The 22,402-nt window shown below is 43.2% G+C and overlaps 1 protein-coding gene across 1 annotated transcript in view; it reads left to right on the forward strand.

Moving 5' to 3' along the window:
• Lsg1 (large 60S subunit nuclear export GTPase 1) overlaps window positions 1-22,402 on the forward strand; it is a 28,626-nt gene that overhangs the window by 877 nt on the left and 5,347 nt on the right. The window contains exons 2-11 of the mRNA XM_075967489.1: window positions 1,248-1,374; window positions 7,013-7,133; window positions 7,679-7,765; window positions 8,692-8,778; window positions 15,859-15,919; window positions 17,006-17,170; window positions 18,918-19,340; window positions 20,915-21,016; window positions 21,099-21,242; window positions 21,999-22,122. Of these exons, the coding sequence (XP_075823604.1) occupies window positions 1,248-1,374; window positions 7,013-7,133; window positions 7,679-7,765; window positions 8,692-8,778; window positions 15,859-15,919; window positions 17,006-17,170; window positions 18,918-19,340; window positions 20,915-21,016; window positions 21,099-21,242; window positions 21,999-22,122 (1,441 nt within the window). The remainder of the gene's footprint in view (window positions 1-1,247; window positions 1,375-7,012; window positions 7,134-7,678; window positions 7,766-8,691; window positions 8,779-15,858; window positions 15,920-17,005; window positions 17,171-18,917; window positions 19,341-20,914; window positions 21,017-21,098; window positions 21,243-21,998; window positions 22,123-22,402) is intronic.

The raw sequence follows: 22,402 nt of genomic DNA on the forward strand, positions 1-22,402 counted from the left end.
AGAGAGAGAGAGAGAGAGAGAGAGAGAGAGAGAGAGAGAGAGAGAGAGAGAGAGAGAGGATAAAGTATAGAGATTACTTTAATCGCAGCACTCAGGAGGCAGAGATAGGCAGATCTCTATGAGTTTTAAGGCCAGTCTGGTCTACATAATGAGTTGAAGGCCCACCATGGCTACTGTCTTTTAAAAAAAATAAATGAAGTGGTTGATTTTGTTTATTGTTCTAGTTGTCACTTTTATTCTCCAGAATATTCGAAAAAAATTGGCGTTTTCATTAAGATCTTGTGCTGGATTTTTTTGTCCCCGGTGCTAATTTGACCGCATGTCTTTCACACTCTCCCACTTTTCAAACAATCAGTCTTAGGAATACACATGGACTTCTCGTTATTCAAGTGTCGACATTGATTAGTGGTCATTTAACTGACCTCGTGGTGACTTCTTATTGTAGTACTCTTTGGGGAGTTGTGGGGTGGTTGGATCTAAATGTTAAAAAGAAAGATTCTAATTTGTATCCTGATTTTTATTAATTCTAAGCTTTTGATTTTAATTTCTTTTTTTTAACTGTTTGCACCTGTGTTTAAGCATTTACCAGGATGGTATTGTATCTGGGTTGTATGAGAAAATCAACTTTATCGTGTGCACCTAGATCTTTTTAATGGTCATCCCAGCCAATCTAGTCTTCCAGCCCTTGGGGGTTTGGGGGTCAGGAGACTAAGGGGAAGTGGGGAGTAGATCTCTACACAATTCAGGATGGCACTTAGACCTGTGGCCTCTGTGTCTCCCACTCGTGTGATAACAGCGTGCACCACGATGCTCGGTTTAAAATATCCCTTCTCATAGTCCCTATGGAAACTTTTTGCGACTGACTGGCAGGATTCAAGTTCTACCTCTCTACTGTAGGCAAATATTTTACCTACTTAAACCTCAGCTTTCTAAATAGTAAAATTCACTTCCAAAGAGTCAGAGATAAAATTGAATGATGTCAGGGAAGTGCCCTTGCTGAGGTAAGGAAGTGTTCGTTTAAATATTTGATCTGGGGTTTTGCATTGCTGGATGGCAACGTCACTGACAGCAAAGGGCAAGTATCCTACTGAGGTGTGGCCCAGCCTACCTAGTGTTCGTTATTCGTAGTGTACATTCTAGAAGAGGCAAAGCACCCCAGGACACAGACCAGTACCGGGAAAGTTTAGAGCTGTTCGATGCCAAGAGAGAGGAGAGCTGCTTCAGTCTGTGCCATGTTTCATTTGTAGCTGCACACGAGTGAACTCAACGATGGCTATGACTGGGGCCGGCTCAATCTCCAGTCGGTGACGGAACAGAGCTCCCTCGACGACTTCCTCGCCACTGCAGAGCTTGCAGGGACTGAGTTTGTGGCTGGTAAGTGGCTCATCACCTGGTGCCTGCGACACTGGTCACTGCCGTCCATCTGCTCCCGTCATGTGAACAGGCTTTCCTGGTCACTGCCATCTGCTCCGTCATGTGAACAGGCTTTCCTTAATCCAAAGGCGGGGTGGGAAAGTTCCATGCATGAAAGGCAGAGTCCGCACTGGTTTTTAAATTCAGCTCTAAAGAACACTTAAGATGTCAGGTGTGGTGGTGCATGCCTTAAACCCCAGAACTCTGGAGGCAGAGGCAGGTAGATCTCTATGAATTCCAGGCCAACCAAGGTTATGTCATAAGACTCTCTGAAAAACAGCAGAAGCCCTTCAGATTGTACATCGTCATATCAAGTGCAAAACATATCCTTGCTGCTGTCAGGCACCTTGTACATACTCCCTGCCGTGTGTGTGTGTGTGTGTGTGTTCATGTTCTAAGCACTTAGAAGAGTAACTGATAAATAGTATTCTAAGTTATTTCTCTTAATGTTATGAATGGCAGGCTGCTTAGCAAGTCATTCATTTGTTCAAAATGCCTTTATTTAGCACCAGCTACTCTCAAACATTGACCTGGCTACTCAGAATAGTGTTAAAAGATAAATTTATTTCTTTAAAATGTTCTTTTATACGTTTTGAAAGAAGTCTATAGAAAACAATGGGCCATAAAAGATGGAGCTCATGATAGCTTCTATCTGACAGAAGATTGATAAGTAGGTACTAGGACAGGAGATGGCCATTCACAGTAGTACATACTTGTAATACCAGCACTTGGGTGAGCTAATGCAGGATTTCCCTAAGTTTGAGGCCAGCCAGGGCTACAAATAGTAAACTCCCAGCTTGGGCTACATAGCAAAACCCTATCTTCAAACAAAAATCAAAGCAGGTAGTGAGAGCATCCAGACAAGTTGTGAAACAGCAGTCAGTCTGCTTTGTTCAGAAATTGTTAGGGGTTTGGTGTTGCTGGTCAGGGACAAGCGGTAATGAGCACAGACACCAGGGGGTGTGCAAGGGCCAGATTCCAGGGAGGATAGAAGTTTCACCACGTGCCTTTCACCCCAGAATGCAGAAGAATGTCACTGAGTTTGAAGCTAGCCTGGTCTACATACTGAGTTCCAGATTATCCAGGGCTGTGTTGTGAGACCTTGTCTTTAAAGGGGAGGGGTGGTGAAGGGCTCCTTTATAGGTGTTTTAAGTAGTAACATGGTTTCAGAGGTAATTTTCTATTGTGTTTTGTTGGCGGGGGTGGGCAGGGTTTGTTTTGATTTGGGGTTTTTTTGTATTGGGGGGGCGGTAGTCATGTTCCTACCTCCTAACTTCATACAGTTGTGGTCCACAATGTGTCCTAATCTTCACACGCAGTGTGTAGGTGGTGGCTTTCAGGCTGACCGACAGATCCATCGCTACACGTGGTTCTTTTGTGTGTGGTAAGGTAGTCTACTCTCTTGGTAGGTTTCAAGTGGACAATACACTGTTCCTAGGTGAGGTCACCATGCTGGCCATGAGCTGTCTGGAGCTCCCCCTGCCTCATTCATTCGCACTCTGATGATCTTCCTCCTATTTCTTCCCCATAACACCGTCCACTCCTGCTTCTACATCTCCACCTTTTCAGTTGTACATCTTGTGAGGTCCGTGTTGCTCTTTGCCTGGCTTATTTCCCTTGGTGTAATGCTCATCCACAGTACTACATATGGTGAGATCTTCTGTCTGTTAGGGCTGAGAAGTCCTCTTTTGTACATGTGTACAGTTTGTTCCTCAGTACAATCAATTGTCCCTCAAAACCTGTAGAAACAGTTATAGCATACTTACCCCAACCCCATTACACAGGTTCTTAATTCCCTTATATAAAATGTCATAGCATTTTATAGAACCTCTACATAGTCTCCTGTGTGGAGTGTGCATGTGTGTGTGGAGGGGAGAGGTGTCTGGATGTTTTACTGCGTGTCTATCTGCACCAGATCTGTGCGTGGCCATCTCAGCCCTTATTTATTTCTTTTACTTATTTTTTTTAAATAAAGATACGGTTCTCACTATAGTACAAACCAGCCTTGAGCTTGCTGTGTAACCCAGTCTTATCCCAAGCTTGTGATCCTCCTGTCTCACCATCCTAAGTGCTGGGATTATAAGCATGTGCCACCACCTTGGCCCTATATTTAATTTTTTGAGGAACCTTTTTTTCTGTTTTCCATAATTGTTGTACAAGACGTCAGTGTTCTAAAAGTTGACTGGTGGTTTTAAGGAAGAAAGAAGAATTCGGAGACATGTCTTAGTCAAATAAAGAAGCGAGTCAGAACTGGAGGAAGCTATGCGGACGGGAATGTTGGGTGCAAGAATGAGCCAGGCCTGCTGGACAAAGCTGGCAAAGAGCAAGGAGCTGAGTAAACTCCTGGGCTTTCCCTGTCACAGTTCCCTCACCCTTGGCCGTCGATGACATCATAAAGACTGTTAACAGATGTTGGTGAGGCTGTGGAGAAACTGGAACTCATCCATCGTTTGCAGATAGTGCAGCTCCTTAAAACTATGTTGGCAGTTTCTCAAAAGGTGAAATGAAATTGCCATGTGATCCAGCAGTTTCCCTATTGGATATATACCCAAGATAACCAAAATCATGTCTACATGAATACTTGGACATGGATATTCTTAGTTTTATCATTTGCCGTTAAAAAGCAAAATGAAAGCACCCTGATCTCCATTAGCTAATGATTGGATGAACAAGATGTGACACATATATATAGTGGAGTATTATTTGACCATGAATAGGAGGGAAGTTCTGATGTGGACTGTACCACTCAGGACCTTTTAAAACATTCTGAACTGGGGATATGATTCAGTGGTAGAGCAATTGCCAAGCATGTGCAAAGTCCTGAGTTCAGTGATCAGCACCAGAAAGACTAAAAACATAGGATCCTAGTGATATGAAAAGTCCAGAATAGGCATATTTACAAAGACAGAATAGAGAATGGGAAGTACCTGCTAATAGACAAACATTTCTTTTTGAGATTTCTGTTTGAATGTAGATTACCTCCATAAAGCTGAATTTTTAAAAGGCTCTTAGTACCTTTGCCAGACCATTTTATTGTAGTTTTAGGTGAGTGGGCGAGAAAGAATGAGAATGAAAGAATCATGGATTATGTTATATGGGTTGAAAAACAGCACACACTTTTAATCCCAGTAAGGAAAGTGGATCTCTGAGTTGGACCAGATTGTCTTCATAGTGAGTCCAGGACAGCCAGTGCTACACAGTGAGACCCTGTCCCTCTGAAAAGAAGATTGTTGGGTTTGCAGGATGAGTTAGGAGCTGGAAGTGTACGTCGTGAACCAGCATGCCACTTCTCCACGAGTAATCTGAGTGGTTCTTCTCTGTGAACTAGCATGCTGCTTCTCCCCAAATGCTCTGAGGGGTTCTTCTCCTGTTGCTAGGCAGCAATTACTCAAAGACCTTGTTCATAAACACACTCCTGGCTCTTCCTCTGGAACCTCTGATTCAGGAAGTAAGGTCTAGACCAAAGAATTTCCATTTGTAACAAAGGCATAGAAAGTGTTGCAACTGACTGGGAAAGTGTGGGAGCTGAAATGCTCTATCAGCAGGGAGACCACTGCTCTGGTGTGGACAGGCTGTTGAGCAGCAGTTGAACAGATTAACTCCAGGCGTTAACATGAAGGATCTCCAAAGCCTATTGTCAGACGAAAAGACTAGGTTGTAGGGCAGTGTGTTTAGTGTGGGCCCATTCACAATACCTGAGCAGGCTGCAGATGTGGATAAAGTGGATGAAGCACTCCTGTCACCCTCACACTGTGTGTTAGGTCCCCAGGACCCACATGTAGAAGGAGAAACCCTCCTCCATCAAGCTGTCTTCTGACCTCTACGCATACCATACTCCCCACCCCCATAAATAAAAGTGTAAGGCGTATGTGAATTTTAGAAAAAGTGACTCAGAAGACTACATGTTTAATTCAAGGGATTGAATTCCAGGACTTGGAGTGGCAGAGAGAAGGTTAGAGGTGGGTCAGAGGGAAGGTTTACAGGGAGAGCTTCCTTTGCAATTGTGTGGTTAAAAGTAAAACAGGTGACTAAGGGAGTGGGACGGGTTTTTAGGCTGGAAGAAGGTGAGACTAAAATGAGGTTGGAAACATCTGGAAAGGTCAGTTCCTGCCAGGGAAGGAGCACAGTTTCCTCTGGGGTGGGACAAAGGGATTGAAGGTGGGACATCTAGGGACGTGTGGAGCCGTGGTACGCGTCTCTCAGCTTCCATTGTCTCTTTGTGAGGCTGATGACAAGGCTGTCCTCAGGAAAGGGAAGTTCAGAACAGTTGCCACTTAGGGACTGGGGCAGGTTAACCAAGAGCTAGAACGAGTTCCTCCTTTCATAAGAAGGCTGGGGTCTCAGCCTAACCATGGCCATGCCAGGTCACCATTTTATGGTGCCATTTCCTGTAGCAGTACACATCTCGTAACACATAGAAACAAGAGCAGGTCGGTAGAGTTTAGGGTACAGTGGAGTAAGGAATCCAGCAGTGGTTAAGGATGGATGTACAGTACGTAATTACAGTTAATCACTGAAAAATTACCTTTCAATGATGCGCAGTAGGCTGGGAGAAAGGCAGGAATCAAGGGGCTAAATAGGGGTGCAGTGGGCAGTCACCATTAGACGGAGAAGCTAACACCATAGAAGCAGCAGGTATGAGGAGTGGTTGATACTGAGAGTCTAGTAGGTTAGCGGTAGTATAGGCTACAGGACTGCAGGATCTTATGAATTGTGATGGTTTGAGAGGGGTAGCAGGCTGCAGTCCTTGCTCAAGTGAAGAGCATTGTTGTTGAAGATGTTAGTTTTGAAATAGAGACTTTGCTTGCCACTTCAGGAGGAAGCATGGCTGCCTTCTCGGGTTCTCTTCTCATGTAGTCCAGGTGTTGGCTGAGCGGTGAGCAGCCTACATGTTAGAGCCCTAGAGCATACATCTCTCTATTACTAGTTCACACGGGATTGCCTGCTTTGTTGTTTTTTGTTTTTAATGTGATATAGTCATTAATGGTGACCGTTAATATGTATCTTGTATAAATTACAGCCATAGTAGTTTGCTTGTTCTAATGCAATATCTTTTGCTAAATCTTTGCCTCTATTCCTCTTAGCTTAAAACTATTCTGCATAGGTAAAAGGAGGAAACTTATACTGAACCTTTATAACCCTTTCCCATTGTTGCTGTTGCTATTTCCATGAAGTCCGTTCACCACATAGACTCTTATAACATAGCACCCAAAGAAGTCAGCTTTTGGGGAGTTTTAGTGAGGTAGTAGAGATCTCTTTTTCTTGTAAAGTTATCTGTGTATTAATTCAGAGATTAACCTAAGAAAGCTTAAGTTCTGTTTTAGGGAGTGGTTAGTATTCAAGTATCAAAATGATCAGCATTCAGTATTTTAAATGACCTTTTTTGGATTTTGAGTCAGAATCTCATGTATCCCAGACTAGCCTCAAACTCAGTTTGAATTCCTGAACTGGTCCTCCTGCCCCCACTCACAAGTGCTGGGATCGCAGGTGTGTACCACTCCTCCCCGTCATCCACTAGGCAGGCACTGCAGCAACTGAGGTGCATCCTCAGCCTCTGAACTGCATCTTGACTAATAGCGCTTTTCTTTTCTGTGAACAGAGAAGCTTAATATCAAGTTTGTGCTCCCTGAGGCTAGAACTGGACTGCTGTCTTTTGAGGAGAGCCAGAGAATTAAGAAACTCCATGAAGAAAACAGACAGTTCTTGTGTATACCGAGGAGGTAAGTTGAACAAGAATTTAGATCATTAGAAGACATAGGACGGGCTAGGTGGTGGTGGCGCATGCCTTTCATCCTAGCACTTGGGAGGCAGAGACCAGCAGCTCTCCTAGTTCCAGGACAGCGAGAGCTACAGAGAGAAACCCTGTCTCAACACCCCCGTCCCCTGAAAAAAGTTGACATAGAATGGGGCTGCAGAGATGGCTCAGTGGTTAAGAGCTGACTGTTCTTCTAAAGGACCAGACTCAATTCCCAGCACGTACATGGCAGCCCACAGTTTCTGTAATTCCAGTTCTGGGGCATGTGATACCCTCTTCTAGCCTCCTCAAGCACGGCACCAGGCACACACACGGCGCACAGACATACATGCAGGCAAAAACAGTCATACACATAAAATGATAACTTATTTTTTTTTAAAAAAAAAAGACATAACCACTGAATATATTCTTAGTTCATAATTTTCCTGCTTCCTTCTTAACTGACATTTATATCCAAATTCTCTTTTTATTTTGGTATTATATATAAAATCCTTTCTGTGATTGTTCCAGACCAAATTGGGACAGAAAAACTAGCCCAGAAGAACTGAAGCAGGCAGAGAAGGATAACTTCCTAAAATGGAGACGCCAGCTTGTCCGGTGAGTATTGGACTCTGAAGATTTGTCTGGAAGCCCTGGGTTTGGGCGTTTTTGCTTGCATTGCCATTTGCCTCCTGAAATTGATTCTTTTAAAAGGGAAATCCTGGAGCTGGTGAAATAGCTCCGCAGGTAGAAGCTCTGCCAGGCTTGATGGTCTGCGTTCAGGCCTCAGGACCCACAGGGTGGAAGGACAGAACCAGCTCCCGCATGTCTGTTGACCTCTAAACATGCACACAAAGTAAATAAATAAAATGCACTTTTTGGGGTGGGAGGGCGGTAGTGTTTATTCCAAGTGGGTTTTGGTGTGTGAATAGACAGCATTGCAAGGTGTAGGGGCAGCTGTGCACAAAGGTACTGAGTGGTTATTCTGCTCCATTCCTAGTCTTTTCATATTATGTGTTTGTGTTTGCCTGAGCGTGTGTACGCACCATGTGCATACATTGCCAGCAGAGGTCTGAAGAGGGCATCTGATCCCCTGGAACTGGCAGCTGTGAGCTGCCATGCGCATGTTCTGCAGGAGCAGCTGGTGCTCTTAACTCCTGAGCCGTCTGTCTGGCCCCTCTTAGGGGTCCTCTGAGCATTCTTCCATGAGAGTTGTGGGAGAGAACCTTCTGCGGTATAAGGATATAATTTGAATTTGGTGGAATTCTTGTATTGACTCAATAATAAATACATTAAAATAATTGGACAGAGCCTGGTGTAGGCCTGCAATTCCAAGGCCTTCCTAGGTTACAAAAAAAGTAAAAGGAGGGCTGGAATGTGGCTGAGTGGTAGAGCACTTGGTTGTCATGTGCAAGCCTTAGGTATAATCCCCAGTATCATAAACAACATAATAATTTGCAGTATTTGTATATGTGTCTTTTTAATGTAATGAATTTGAGTGTTTATGATCAGATAGAGATGTGACCTTCTCATTCTAAAGCCAGGCTAGAAGAGGAACAAAAGTTGATATTGACTCCCTTTGAACGAAATTTGGACTTCTGGCGCCAGCTCTGGAGGGTCATTGAGAGAAGGTGAGTAATGTTTTCCGTGTTTAGTGAAGACATTGCAGTGATGTGACTGACTGCAGTGTTGACATGTGCTCCCGGCTCCGGATCCAGCAGGAGCGAGATTAAGTTACACAATGGGCTGTTGAGAACTATGAAAACCAGACAGTGGCCCTGGCTAAACTATAAACAATCACAAAACTAAACCAAAAGCCTAAATCTGGGAAAGAGAAGTGTTTATAGGCTGGTGGAGCTAAGAGAAGGAAAGAGAACATGATCAGAATGCATTATATGCATGGATGGAATTTTCAGAGAAATTCATTTTAAAACATTAAAAACTGGAGCCTGGAGAGATGGCTCAGTGATTAAGAGTGCTGACTGCTCTTTCAGAGGATCTAGGTTCAATTCCCAGCATCTATATTGTAGCTCCAGTTCCAGGAGACCCCGATACCCATGGCAAAACAGCAATGCATATAGAAAATAAAAATATAAATTTAAAAAATTGAAAAACTGAAAATATAGGACTGGAGCGATAACTGAGCAGTTAGAAGCTCTTGCTGCTTAAGGTTTGGTTCCTAACACTCACATTAGATCACTCACAACTACTTGTAACTCTAGTTCCAGGAGTCTTCCTTGACGGGCACCTGCATACACTCACAAAGACATACACACAGTTTAACACACATGTCTTTTTTAAAAGAAACCTGAAAGCTGGGCAATGATTGTGCATGCCTTTAATCTCAGCACTCAAGAGGCAGAGGCAGGCCTAGTCTACAAGAGCTAGTTCTAGAACAGGCTCCAAAGCTACAGAAAAACCCTGTCTCGAAAAACCAAACAACAATAACAAAAAACTGAAAATATTATATTTCATTTAAATTGTAGTGGCTTTTTTAGGTCTGAGGAAGTAATTTTATAATACTTACCTAGGTGTATAAGATCCTAAGATCATTCTTCAGTGCCAGGGAAGGTGGGTGTGTACAGTTATTAGATGAGTACATTTGACAAGTGTGTAACAATAGTGATAGTGCTGGCAAGATGGCTCAACACTTAGGAGCACTTAATGGACTTACAGAAGACCTGGGTTCAGTTCCCAGCACCACATGGCAGCTCACAACTGTCTCTTTTTTTTTTTTTTGGATTTTTCGAGACAGGGTTTCTCCGTAGCTTTTTGATTCCTGTCCTGGAACTAGCTCTTCTAGACCAGGCTGGCCTCGAACTCACAGAGATCCACCTGCCTCTGCCTCCCGAGTGCTGGGATTAAAGGCCTGTGCCACCACCGCCCGGCTCACAACTGTCTCTTAACTCCAATTCCTGTGGAGCCAGCACCCTCTCCTGGCCTTCAAGGCAGCACACATAAAATAAAAATAAGTAAGTCTTAAAATAAGTAAATAATAAATGTTTGTATGAGGTGAATTCTGGAGCACCTGTGGTTACTTCCTTCAGCAAATATGCGTTGAGTTCCTCCTGGTAATATGGAAAACAGGCACCGAAAAGCACAGCTTCAGAGGTGTGTGCTGTGAGGGAGACTGCTCGGCCACGCTCCAGGAACACATGGAGGAGAGAAATGCTCCCTCAAGCTCAACACGTGGCACCTAGTGAGAGACCAGGGCAGAATGAGTCTAGAGAGAAGGGAGAAGGCGTGATTTCTCAGGACTGAAGACAACCGAGGTGTGGTTTTATTTTTGTAATCCTGGCTCTCCTGGAACTCATTTTGTAGACCAGGCTAGCCTCAACTTGAGAGATCTGCCTGCCTCTGCCTCCTGAGTGCTGGGATTAAAGTCGTGCACCACCACACCCAACCCAAGTGACTTTTTAAAATTGTTTTTGTTGTTGTTGTTTGTTTGTTTGTTTTTTGATGAGTTGGGGTGGAAGGAAGACTCATTTCTTTCCACATCCACCAAGGAGAATTCCTGAATTATCATTCTCTATTTCTCCTCTTCTGTTTGGTTAGAAGGATATGTTTTTCTCAAAGAGTTTCTGAATTACTTTCAAGGATTTAGTAAGAGACATTCGAGTTGTGTTTATAAAATATACCTAGGAAGAACAGTCAGAAACAGGTTTATTTAATTAAGACTTAAATTTAACTTGTAAAAAAATGTATTTTCTTTTATGATATTGAAAACCTTCAAGAGTTAGATAGTGATGGTGGCAGAGCTTTGTGAATATTCTTAAAACCATGAGAAGGGGCGAGGGGTGCCTCAGCTTTTTAAAGCCACTGTACCTTTCAGTAGCAGAGGTTTGCTGCTGGTGGCTGGGTGTGCATAAACTCCTCTTAAGTCTTAGGCTCTGCTGAGCTTGGAGATTCTGTCCCCTTCCCTTGGGGAGCTTTGCTGTGCCGAATGGACCTGCGTCCTTCAGAGCTTCCGCAGCAGTTGAGGGTGTGTGTGTTTATTTCCAAAGAGAAGGGGGCACAGCTCTGCAGCGCTGCACTGTTGGCCTTGACAGAAAACACCTTCCACAGGTTTCCTGTAGTTCAGACTGTCTTTCCTCCTAGTTCATTTTGCTGTTTATCCTGGCTTCTGCTGTTTACTATGAGGCTTCCTGAAATGACAGGCATTTTTTATCCATTCATATTTAAGAATGAAGTATTACAAAGCTGTTTAGATATAGTTTGCTTAGTGGTGAACCTCTCTGTAGAGAGACTGGGCAGGGATTAGTTATATTTGTTTGGAATACTCTTAAGATCTTTCCTTAGTGCCTGTCAGGGTTTTTTGTTGTATTTTTTTACATTTATTACATTGTGCATGTGTGCCACATGCATGTATGGTCAGAGATCAACTTCAGGAAGTTGGTTCTCTCCTCCCATCATGTGGGACCTAGAGGACTGAAATTGTGTACTCAGATTTGATGGCAAACACCTTTGCTCATTAAAAACCTGTGTGTTTCTTAAAGTTAAAAAATGAAAAATAAAAGGAATGAAAATGAAAACACAGCATACCCAAATCTATGGCAAAAGCCAGTTCTAAGTGCCTACATTAAGGAATTGGGGAAGGAGAACACGTGGTGGCGGATATCTTTAATCCCAGCTCTCCAGAGGTAGAGGCAGCTGGATCTCTTGAGTTCCTGAGTTCAAGACCAGCCTGGTCTGCAAAGTGAACTCCAGGTCAACCACAGCTACAACACGAGACCCTGTCTCAAAAACAAACAAAACTGAGTAGGGGTCTAAGACTGTAGCTCTGTTGAGAAGAGTGCTTGCCTATCGTGTACAGACTCCTGGCTTTGATCCTCAACACTACATAACTGGACTTGGTGTCTTAGCCGGTGTTCTTTTGCTGTGAGGAGACACCATAACCATGGCAACTCTTGTAAAAGAAAGCATTTAATTGGGGCTTGCTTATAGTTTCATTGGTTTGGTTCATTCTCATCATGGTGGGGAACATGGTGGCACAGAGGCAGCTAGAGAAATAGCTGATAGTTCTACAGCTAGACTAAATGCAGCAGGGAGAGACACCAGGATTGGCTTGGGCTTTCGAAAAGCCAAAGCCAACCCCCAGTGACACTTCCTCCAACAAGACCACACACTCTAACAAGACCACACCCCAACCCATCTAAAGTGGTGCCACTCCCTGATAACCAAGCATTCAGATCCTCAGATCCATGAGCCTCTGGGAGCCATTTTTACTCAAGCCACCACAGCATGTTACTGCCTATAATCTTTGTTATGTTTTTATTTTTTGGTTTTTGTTTTTTCGAGACAGGGTTTTTCCATGTAATGTAGCCTTGGGTGTCTGAAATTCACTTTGTAGGCCATGCTATCCTCAGACTCAACAGAGATCCGGCTGCCTCTCCCTCCCAAGTGCTGAGATTAAAGGTGTGCACCACCACTGCCCTACCTGCCCATAATCTTGGTGCTCAAAAGATAGAAGCAGGAAGGAGAGAAGTAGTTCCCAAAGTCCTTCTCACCTTCATATGTGTTCTGTGGAGCACACACGCTTACATAAACCCACATAAAATACATACTTTAAAAATTTTAAATTTTGCTTACTTGTTTTGAGAGAGGGTCTTTCTACGTAGCACCGGCTGGCCTGGAGCTCAGTGCTGTGGACCAGACTGGACTTGAAGTCACAGAGCTCTTCCTGTCTCTGTCTCCCAAGCACTGGGATTAAAGACTTGTGCAACATGACTGTGGCACCTTTGAGTCCTACCTCAAAATACAAAAAAAGAAAAAAAAACAATCAAATAGCTTAAAGATACACTTCATAGAGTTGGGAAAACAAGAACAAACCAAACCCCAAATCAGTAGATGAAAAGAAATAATTAAAGTCAGGGCCAAAATTAATGAAACGGAAATGGGGGAAAATCAATGAAATAAAGTTGATTTTTTTCAAAAAAGTGATAAAGATAAACAAGTTCTTTGCCAATGAAAGAGAAGACTCACCAGTAATTAGAGGAAAGGGGGGAGCCATGATGACAGATAGCAATGAAATTTAGAGAATTGTTAGACATGCCTTAAAGCATATGCTGCACCAAACTGGGAAAATCTTTCAAAAAAAAAAAAAGAATTTCCAGGAAGGTGTGGCAGAGGGGAGCAGGCATCTTCACGGCACTTTATGTTTGATCCCTCCCCTCACATGCATCCCCTCCCTTCCCCATCTGGTCTGCAGTAAAGAGTGCTGTTGGGTGGCTGAGCTGGAACCGCAAACCAACCTGGAAACCTGCTGTTCAGGCTCCTTACAGTCTGTGCTCAGCTCTTGCTTGGGCCGCTATGACATAAACAGCCTTACTTTCCACTGATGAGACATTTCTGGTGGCTGTCATTCTTGTTCTTTAATGAGGGTCATTACTTTTGTTCTGGAAGGTTCTAGTAGGTTAGCATCTGGGTTTTCCCAAGAGAGCCTGTACATGTTAAAAATTGGAGGTTCAGTTGGAGTATAGTGTTACTTGCTGAACTATTACTGTATTTCCTTTTTAAATTTTTTTTCATTATGTTTAACTATTTATGAGTATGCACATGGTAGAGACAGACATTGACTACCGTGGCACACTTGTGGAAATCAGAGAATTGGTTTTATCCTGCACCATATGGGTCAACGTTATCAGTTTATCAGACGACAACAAGCACTTTTACCAGCTGAGACATCTTACCAACCCATTCCTTAATATAGCAGTATGTTTTAATTACACAGTATGGCTGGTATCACATAGAAATAGTCCTGAATTATCCAGAAATATTAGTGAAGTGACTGCTGCCACATCATTAATAGGAAATATTTTATTGATGTATTTTCTATGGCAGATGTCTCCTGTTTGCTAACAGTCTGACTAAGCCATCTGTCTCTTTAATTTCAACAGCAGTTATCAAAAAAGATTTGATACATAACACGGAGGAAATGCAGGAAAGTGGCTGAGGCTCGGGCGAAGAACATTCTGTTCCAGTGAGGCGTTTCTCCTGTACTGCTGCCAAATGCCTCCCGCAGGCTAGCCTGGAGTGTCCTCCTCCTGAGATTGGAAGCTGTTTATCCCTCTCTTTGTTGGTAGATAGAGCTAGTGTTTTGTTTGTCTTGTTGTGGTTTAGGCTTAGTTTTTGCAGTCATTTAGCTTAATGTGGTTTTGAAAGTGAGGTTCAACCTGAGGGAGATACTGAAATGGCTTAATTAGAGAAGTTTAAAACAGTTTGTTAAAAATTAGCCAATCTAAGCCAGCACTTGCCTTTAATCCCATAGTTGTGAGGTAAACATAGCAGATATAGTTTGAGACCAACATAGTGAATTCTTTTTCTCAAAGAACAAAGTTTGCTGACCAAATTAGAATTTGGTGAGAGCTCTATAGGGGCATTGCATCTGCAATTAATCTCTTTCCAGTGGTAGCCACATGCCCTGACCATGTTCCTAGGCACAGAGGCTGAAGGAAGGGAGGGGCCTCTGAGAGACAGGAAGTCAATGTTCTAAGGAGGAAAACGCTGCAGTGTGCAGCATGCTGGCCTGTGTGTCCCTTTTGCATCTGGCTGAACTGGAGAGGCTTGCTGTCAGCTGGAGAAAGCTGTCTTACTGTCACATCTTACATGTGGACAGACATCTTACATGTAGACTTCACATCCGTGCTTCACTGTGGTACCTTAAGCTGACACTTAGTTGTATTTTACTGTTTAAACACATCCGCCGAACCTGTTGGTGATCATTGACTAGGTGTGTGCTCTCCTCTCTGGAACCTTGGGTTTAAATGCAATACTGGCTTATAATGGGAGCTGGCAACAAGTGATGAGTGTGAATTCAGATCAGACTGAAAACTTGGTAAACTTCACCTTGAGGTAGTTAGGATGCTCTTATCTGACCCAGAGTTACTAAAAGAAGTAGTAGAAGGTTATCAACAAAATGTCATTGAGTCCTCTAAGCGAAACTAGAACAGTGGACTGTTGAAGAGAGCGGCCGCTGGTCCAGACTGCCTGGGTAACCATTCTGGCTTCATTGCTTATTAGCTGATCTGGGGCAGATTATATAATTATAATATACGTTATAGAAACTGGAAATAATATGCCTTAAGGAATTAGTATGTCAGCTACTTAATGTATGGAAAGTATTCCCTATTATTATATTAATATATGGCAGTGGTTCCTTTTTTAATGTTTTTCTAATTTGAGAATGTCATACATACAATTTTTTCAATAACCCACTGAGTCCAGTTTGTGCTTCCCATATACTCATGGTTATGAGGACCTCCACTGGAGCAAGGTGGATGGACCAGGGGCTACACATAAAGAAAACTGAGCCTCCTGAAACCTTCAGATGTCGTTAGTCCCTTGGCTACAGGAAGAGTTCATGAGCCCCCGTCCTATTCTAAGCAGAAATGGTGACTGGCTTGATCTTGCTCAGGTCTTGTGCAGACAGCTATGCTGCCAAGTTCATGAGTGTACTGGTCCTGCTGTATCTAGAAGACATGGCTTCACCCTGGTTCTCAGCTTCTAGCCCTTACAATCTTTCTGTCCCCTCTTCCTCAAGGGTTCCTGAATATTGAGGCAAGGAAATGGGATATATGGGAAATGTGGCTGAGCATTCCACAGAAACCTGATCTCTGTGCTTTAACCTGTTGTGAGTTTCTGTGCTAAGCACTGTGTCAGTCAGTGGTCGCTTTTACTTTACAGTAACTAGATTGTCTCACTTTTTCCCCCAGTGATATTGTGGTCCAGATAGTAGATGCTCGAAACCCACTCCTGTTTAGATGTGAGGATTTGGTAAGTAAAGTTTGATTTAGATCCTTGGGACAGTAAAGAGAGGAAAGATTTCCTCACAACAGTAACGGAGCAAGCATTCTGTCTTCTCTGGCTTCCCTCTCTGTGCAAGGTCAGAGGTTTGCTCCAGCACTTGTTTCATCTGTAGGAAGCACAGACATTTGCCTGCTGTGTTCTAGCTGCTGGGCTGGAAGGTACTTTATTGCTAGTCATTTGCTGGTTACTTGTTTTCAGGAGACGGCAGTCAGGATGGCATATTGCTGTTTTTAAAGATACTCCAGTCACTTTTTAATGCATCACACTAAATACTTTGTTTTCACATATCATTACACCTATGCTATCTTACAAATGAGCTAAGCTTGTAGAATACAGAGTAGTACTAAGGCATAAGGATCACTTAAAATGATGTAATGCATGAACCCATGAAACTCCTTACATATGTGATGTGCATATTTTCATTAGAACAACTGTAGTGATTCCTCTAAACTCATGAGTAACAGAAATTGTAATGATTCTTTTAAAGTTCTTTTCAGAGCTCACAGAAAGGATCAATTAGTAGAATGTATCAAAATTTCTAATATTTAAATTAGAAAGTGATTTAAGGACCTCCTTTGATGTGGCTCAGCAGGTGTGAAGGCACTTGCTACATAAGCCTGGTGACCTAAGTTTGACCCCTTTTGAAACCATGTAAAGTGGGACCAATAGAACTGACTCCTAGTTCTCCTCTGACCTCCACATATATGCTGTGTCATATCTTTGCATGTACACACATTGTGCACACACGATAATAAAAATGTTAAGGAAAGTGGTTTAAGCCAGGTGTTGGTAGCAGTGGTGCACACCTTCAATCCCAGCACTTGGGAGCAAGAGGCAGGTGGATCTCTGTGAGTTCAAGGCCAGCCTGCCTCCAGAGCAAGTTCTAGGGCAGCTGGGGCTACACAGAGAAACCCTGTCTTGAAAACCAAAATAGAGAGAGAGTAATTTAAAGTAGGGGAGGTCATAAGAACTTGAATTGGGAATCTCCAGTGTAATTAATCCAGTGTTTGTCTCACTTGTTTGAACAGACTGAAATTGCCTTTGTCTTTACAGGAATGTTACGTGAAGGAGATAGATACCGCTAAGGAGAATGTTATCCTGATAAACAAGGCAGACTTGCTGACCGCTGAACAGCGCCTTGCCTGGGCCTCACACTTTGAAAAAGAAGGTGTGAAGGTTATTTTCTGGTCAGCTTTGGGAGAAACCCTTCACTCTAAGGTAACAAGGACTGGGGGCCTTTCTCAAGGTGGATTTAAGGAATTACTTTGATTTGATTGATGTGCTTTGTTTATATTGGTAGTTTGTAAGAGTTACTTTTGTATGGGGAGTTCCCTCCCCTAGTGCTGTGTTCGTAGGATAGACTAGAAAATACTTAGAATCTTTAATCAAATCATACCGATACTTTGTGATTTTGGATAATTGGAGATGCCCAGTGTCACTTGTGGAACCGTAAAGAAGTTTCATAGTGGTTTTGTATTTGCTTATTTTAAGAGAAACTTCTCAGTGTACACTGTACAGCTAAAGGATGTGGTAGCTTGTCGTGGTTTATCAGGGTCTGGTTTGTTTTTAAGACAAACTCAGCTTGAATTAAGATAAATTATGCTATTTCTTTTACCTTTAATCCAGATTTTACTAAAACAACAAAGATCATGGGATCTTTGATATTTAGAAGACATTTAGAAGTAATATTCCCCTTCTTTTTTCTCTATTTAGAAGTAATATTCCCCTTCTTTTTTCTCTATCGGTCATCTTTTGACTTTGATGGTTATGTAGGTGCTATGCAGGCTGGGTGTTGTGGAGGACACCTTCAATCCCAGCATAGTCGGAAGTATCTCTCTGAGTTTGGAACTATCCTGATCTACGTAGAGTCCCGTGACAGCCAGGGACTACACAAGAAGACCCTGTCTCCCCCCCTCCCCCCCCCCCGTCCAGCCAAAAAGTAGATTCTATGAATATAACACTTCTTCCTAATTTACTGAGCTCTAAGCTCCAACTGAAAGAAGAAATTCCTTCCTCCGCTTCCTGTCAGATGGTCATGTTATATCCCACTGACTGTTTTTGGCTAAGGCTGTAACTCAGTAGAAGTGTCTGCCAAGCATGCAGAAAGAAGGCTCTAGTCCCTAACACTAGCAATGACAACTGCCTTAAGACCAGGCAACATATTCCTTTCTCATCTGTGACTTTGGAAAGTTCTTCCTTTCTGAAGCTAAGTTACTCCCTATTCTTTGATCTGAGAATTTATTCTCTGTCTGCTTGGTTCGTTCCTATACATTTTTTCCCTTCCGATAATCTCATACACAGTATTTTTTGGACTTTCATCTTGGGACTACCACTAAAATTGATTGAACCTAATTGAACATATTTATTCCATGTGTTGTCTGCTAGGACATATGTGGATAGATTCTAGAGCTGGGAAGAAAGCTCAGTGAGTAAAAAGTGCTTGCCTTTAAGGGTGCACGTCTTTAATCCCAGCCCTTGGGGACAGAGGCAGGCAAACCCCAGTGGGTTCAAGACCAGCCTGGTCTACATAGTAAGACCCTGTATCTATTAGTCTATTAGTAGTAGCAATAACAATAATAGCCAGTCTGAAATGAAATTTTCCTATTCCAGAGTTTCATACACAAGCTTCTGCTCCGTAGTACTTTTTGACTTGCAAAGCAATTATAAAAGCAAAGCAAGGTTGGAGTATAGCTCGGTGGTATAGTCTTGCTTCATATGCAAAAACTCAGTCATAGCACAGCAGAAACAGCGCGACCAGAGCCAAGGTCTGCCTCTCTTGCCCTCCCGAGGGCACTCTGCTGATAGCCCATCCGCCTGTGCGCTCGTGTGGACAGATTGCTGTGCTGCGCCCCTGTGATCCACATGCCTGTCTCCAGCACATTTCCTGTTCTCCTTCTGTAACTAGTCCCCTGAGTGACAAGTACACTTACACAGGTCTGAAGGTTTGTGATTCTTATTTTATCAGGACCAAGAAAATAGTGTTGCTGAAGAAGCCAGCAGAATTGAGTCTGAAAATTCCAGTTCGGATGAGAATGAACTTCCACGCAGAAATTGGCTCTCACTTGGTGAGGAGTCCGCAAGTGACGAGGGTGGCAGTGAGTATGAGGACTGTGAGGAGGAGGAGGAGGAGGAGGAGGAGGAGGAGGACGAGGAGGACTGGCAGACGTGCTCAGAAGACAGCAGCCCTGAGGAGGAGGACGAGGAGGGCTGTGCTCAGGACTGGAAAGAACGCTGTCCTGTCGATTCTGAGACTCAGAACAGGGAAAAACCAGAAAACCAGCAAATGAACAATTGTAGCCAGCTGGTGTCAAAGCAGGAACTACTGGAGCTCTTTAAGAAGCTGCACACGGGGAAGAAGGTGAAGGATGGACAGCTAACTGTTGGGCTGGTAAGATGGAGTAGATCATGAAGCTAGCACCACATGAGCGTCTTCTTTCCCTGCCCTTCATAGCTACACATACCTAAAGAGTCAGGCTTCTGGCGTCATAGGGAGCGTGCTGCCTACTTGTTGCCCCTGGCATCATGGGGTGAGGACCAGGATCCAACTCAAAGGAAACATTTCTGGGTTTATAGTGTTTACATACATGTTTATATTAAATGTATTCTATGATCTTCTTCCAGCTCAGTTCTTTGTCACTGAGAGACAAGAATAAGTTTTTGATGTTGTTGCCAGACTTCAGTGCTGTGCTCTGTTGACATCCTGTGAGCCTTGCCAGATTATACTGTTCCATATGCCATTAGGAAGAATTCAGTCCTGGGAAGGCAAACCATACAGATATTTTCATTGCATAAACATAACAGAAATGGTAAAAAGTAGATCAGATCCCAACTATATTACCTAATTCTGAAGGTGACTGTGGAACTGCCCACACCCCAAGGATACTGCATGGCTCTAGGGTACACAGCACAGCTCTAGGGGGCACAGCACAGCTCTAGATGACCCATCCTTGGCTAAGGACACATAAACTGTTAGAGAAGACATTTATACTAAAGATCTTTCCAGGGAAACAAAACCGTGGAAGGTCGCAGCAGGTATGTAGTCTCTCAGCTCTTCAGCTAAAATTGGGTGTAACTAATCCTCATTGTAGTTAGACTCTTTCCTGAGTCCCATCACCTAAAATAAAACAGGAGGCCTACTTACAATGTAGGGTCTACAGAGATGACTCAGCAACCGAGAGCACTGGCTCCTTTTACACAGGACCTGGATTTGGTTCGCAGCACCCACATGACAGGTCACAGCTGTCTCTAATCCCAGTTCCAAGGAATCTCAACCCTCTTCTGGCCTCTGGGTGTTGCCTGCATGTGGTACACACATATAAATGAAGGTAAAACACTCTTACACATAAATAAAAATAAAATCTTAATTAAAAAGAAAGATGAAGTAAATGGTGTTTTTGTGTATTGTTCTTGCTACAGACCTGCCTTTGGAGTTAGGCAGGCATGGTGTAATTCCCAATTTCACAGTAGAACTAACCTGAACACAGAAAATTTCTTAATTTCTCTGAGTTTTAAGGCTATATTCTCTGTGCCAAAAATTCGTTCCCATGTGTATCAGAAAACCGGGTTTCTCTACATGTGTCTTCAATTTCTAGCTTTCTGAATTCTTAATTCAGGGCATCATCCGGACGAAGCTTAGCTCCCTCGTCTACAACAGCTCTGCATAGCCTGCCACCTTCTGCTGGCCCGGACTAAAAAGCCTGGGAGTTTTCAGATGTTCGCAGCTTGTTTCCTGACGCTCAGCTCACCCCTTGTTAAAGATGCAATGGGAACAGTGAAGTTTGCCTACAAATGGAACGTTAGGGGCAGGCAGAGGGCATGAGGATATTGTGGGCAACAGCAAAGTCTGCAGAAAAAAAATCTATACGGCTGTGCCATGTGTCAGAGCTGAGTCTGAGTTTGTAAAGCCAAGAGAATGAAAGGTGAACATTACTACCCCTCAGGTAACTTCTGGTTCTCTTCCAGGTGGGCTATCCTAATGTTGGGAAGAGCTCAACCATCAACACTATCATGGGCAACAAGAAAGTGTCTGTGTCTGCCACGCCTGGCCACACCAAGCATTTCCAGGTACAGGAAGTTCTTCGCCACAGTGCTGTTTCTCTTCCCTTCCACTCGCCATATGTCCATCATAGCTGTTTGTGTCTTTCAGACTCTGTATGTGGAGCCTGGCCTCTGCCTGTGTGACTGCCCGGGCCTGGTGATGCCGTCCTTTGTGTCTACCAAAGCAGAGATGATTTGCAATGGGATTCTCCCAATTGACCAGATGAGAGATCACGTTCCACCCGTATCACTAATATCCTTTCTGTTTCAGGACCACTCTGGTTTTTAATGTGTGAGGCTTTGAGAATTTTTAGGGCATTATCTTCTGACAGTATAGTTGTAGGCATTGGAAGCAAAGACATGGTCCTTTGTATCTCCATTAGGATAGTCTCTCAAAGTTAGGGTTTGTTTATAATATTGTTCCTTAAAGTAATATTGTTAAGGTCTGTTTTCTAGATAATTTTTTTAGATTTATTTATTTTTATGTGTGTGTGTGCCTATATGTCTGTGTACCTCTTGCATGCCTCGTACCCTTGAAAATCAGAAGAGAACATTGGATCCCCTGGAACTAAAGTTACAGACAATCGTGAGCTGCTTTGTAGGTGCCAAGAAGCGAGCCCTGGTCCTCTGCAAGAGTAGCGAGTGTTTTTGACCACTTAACCATCTTTGTAGAGATGTTTTGTTTGTTTGTTTTTAATTGTTTTTACAGACAGGGTTTCTCTGTGTAGTCCTGACTGCTCTGGAACTCACTTTGTAGTCCAGAAATCTCACAGAAATCTGCCTGTCTCTGCCTCTCGAATGCTGGGATTAAAGGTATGTGCCCCCCACTATCCAGCCTTGTTATTTTAAAGAATGCATTTAAAGAGATCATTGGTGTGTAAAGCTGTTTAAATGAATAAATAACTATACTCTGCTTAGAGGGAGAACATGTGTCAGAAGCAGCAAAATAGTGTGTTTGGATGCTGTGGGAGCACAGTCAGTTCAAGAGTGGATTCCTTGACAAGTTTACGTTTGCCAGAATATCCCACGACGTGTTTTGGAAGCTACCTATGGTATTAACATTATAAAACCTAGAGAAGATGAAGATCCCTGCCGACCTCCAACCTCAGAAGAGCTCCTAACAGCTTATGGATGTGAGTTGTCTGTCATTTTAAATCATGGGCAAATGGTTCATAGAAGTCTGGAAAGGGTCACTAGGCATCAAACCCAGGGCTAGCATGAACCACACCTCCACCACCACCCCCGTTTCATTCTAATGACATAAGTACTGAATTTCATCTGATGCTTACATATCGTCGGTATTTCCTGTTTGCAGGAACAAACGACCACACGTGTACAGTTGCTCTACCGCTGTCCAAAGCTCTGTAGACTAAAGCCTCTGGCCATGAATTTAAAAGGCACTTCCAAGGTCCT

The sequence above is a fragment of the Microtus pennsylvanicus genome, chromosome 1, assembly GCF_037038515.1.
Source record: "Microtus pennsylvanicus isolate mMicPen1 chromosome 1, mMicPen1.hap1, whole genome shotgun sequence".
Lineage (NCBI taxonomy): Eukaryota > Metazoa > Chordata > Mammalia > Rodentia > Cricetidae > Microtus > Microtus pennsylvanicus.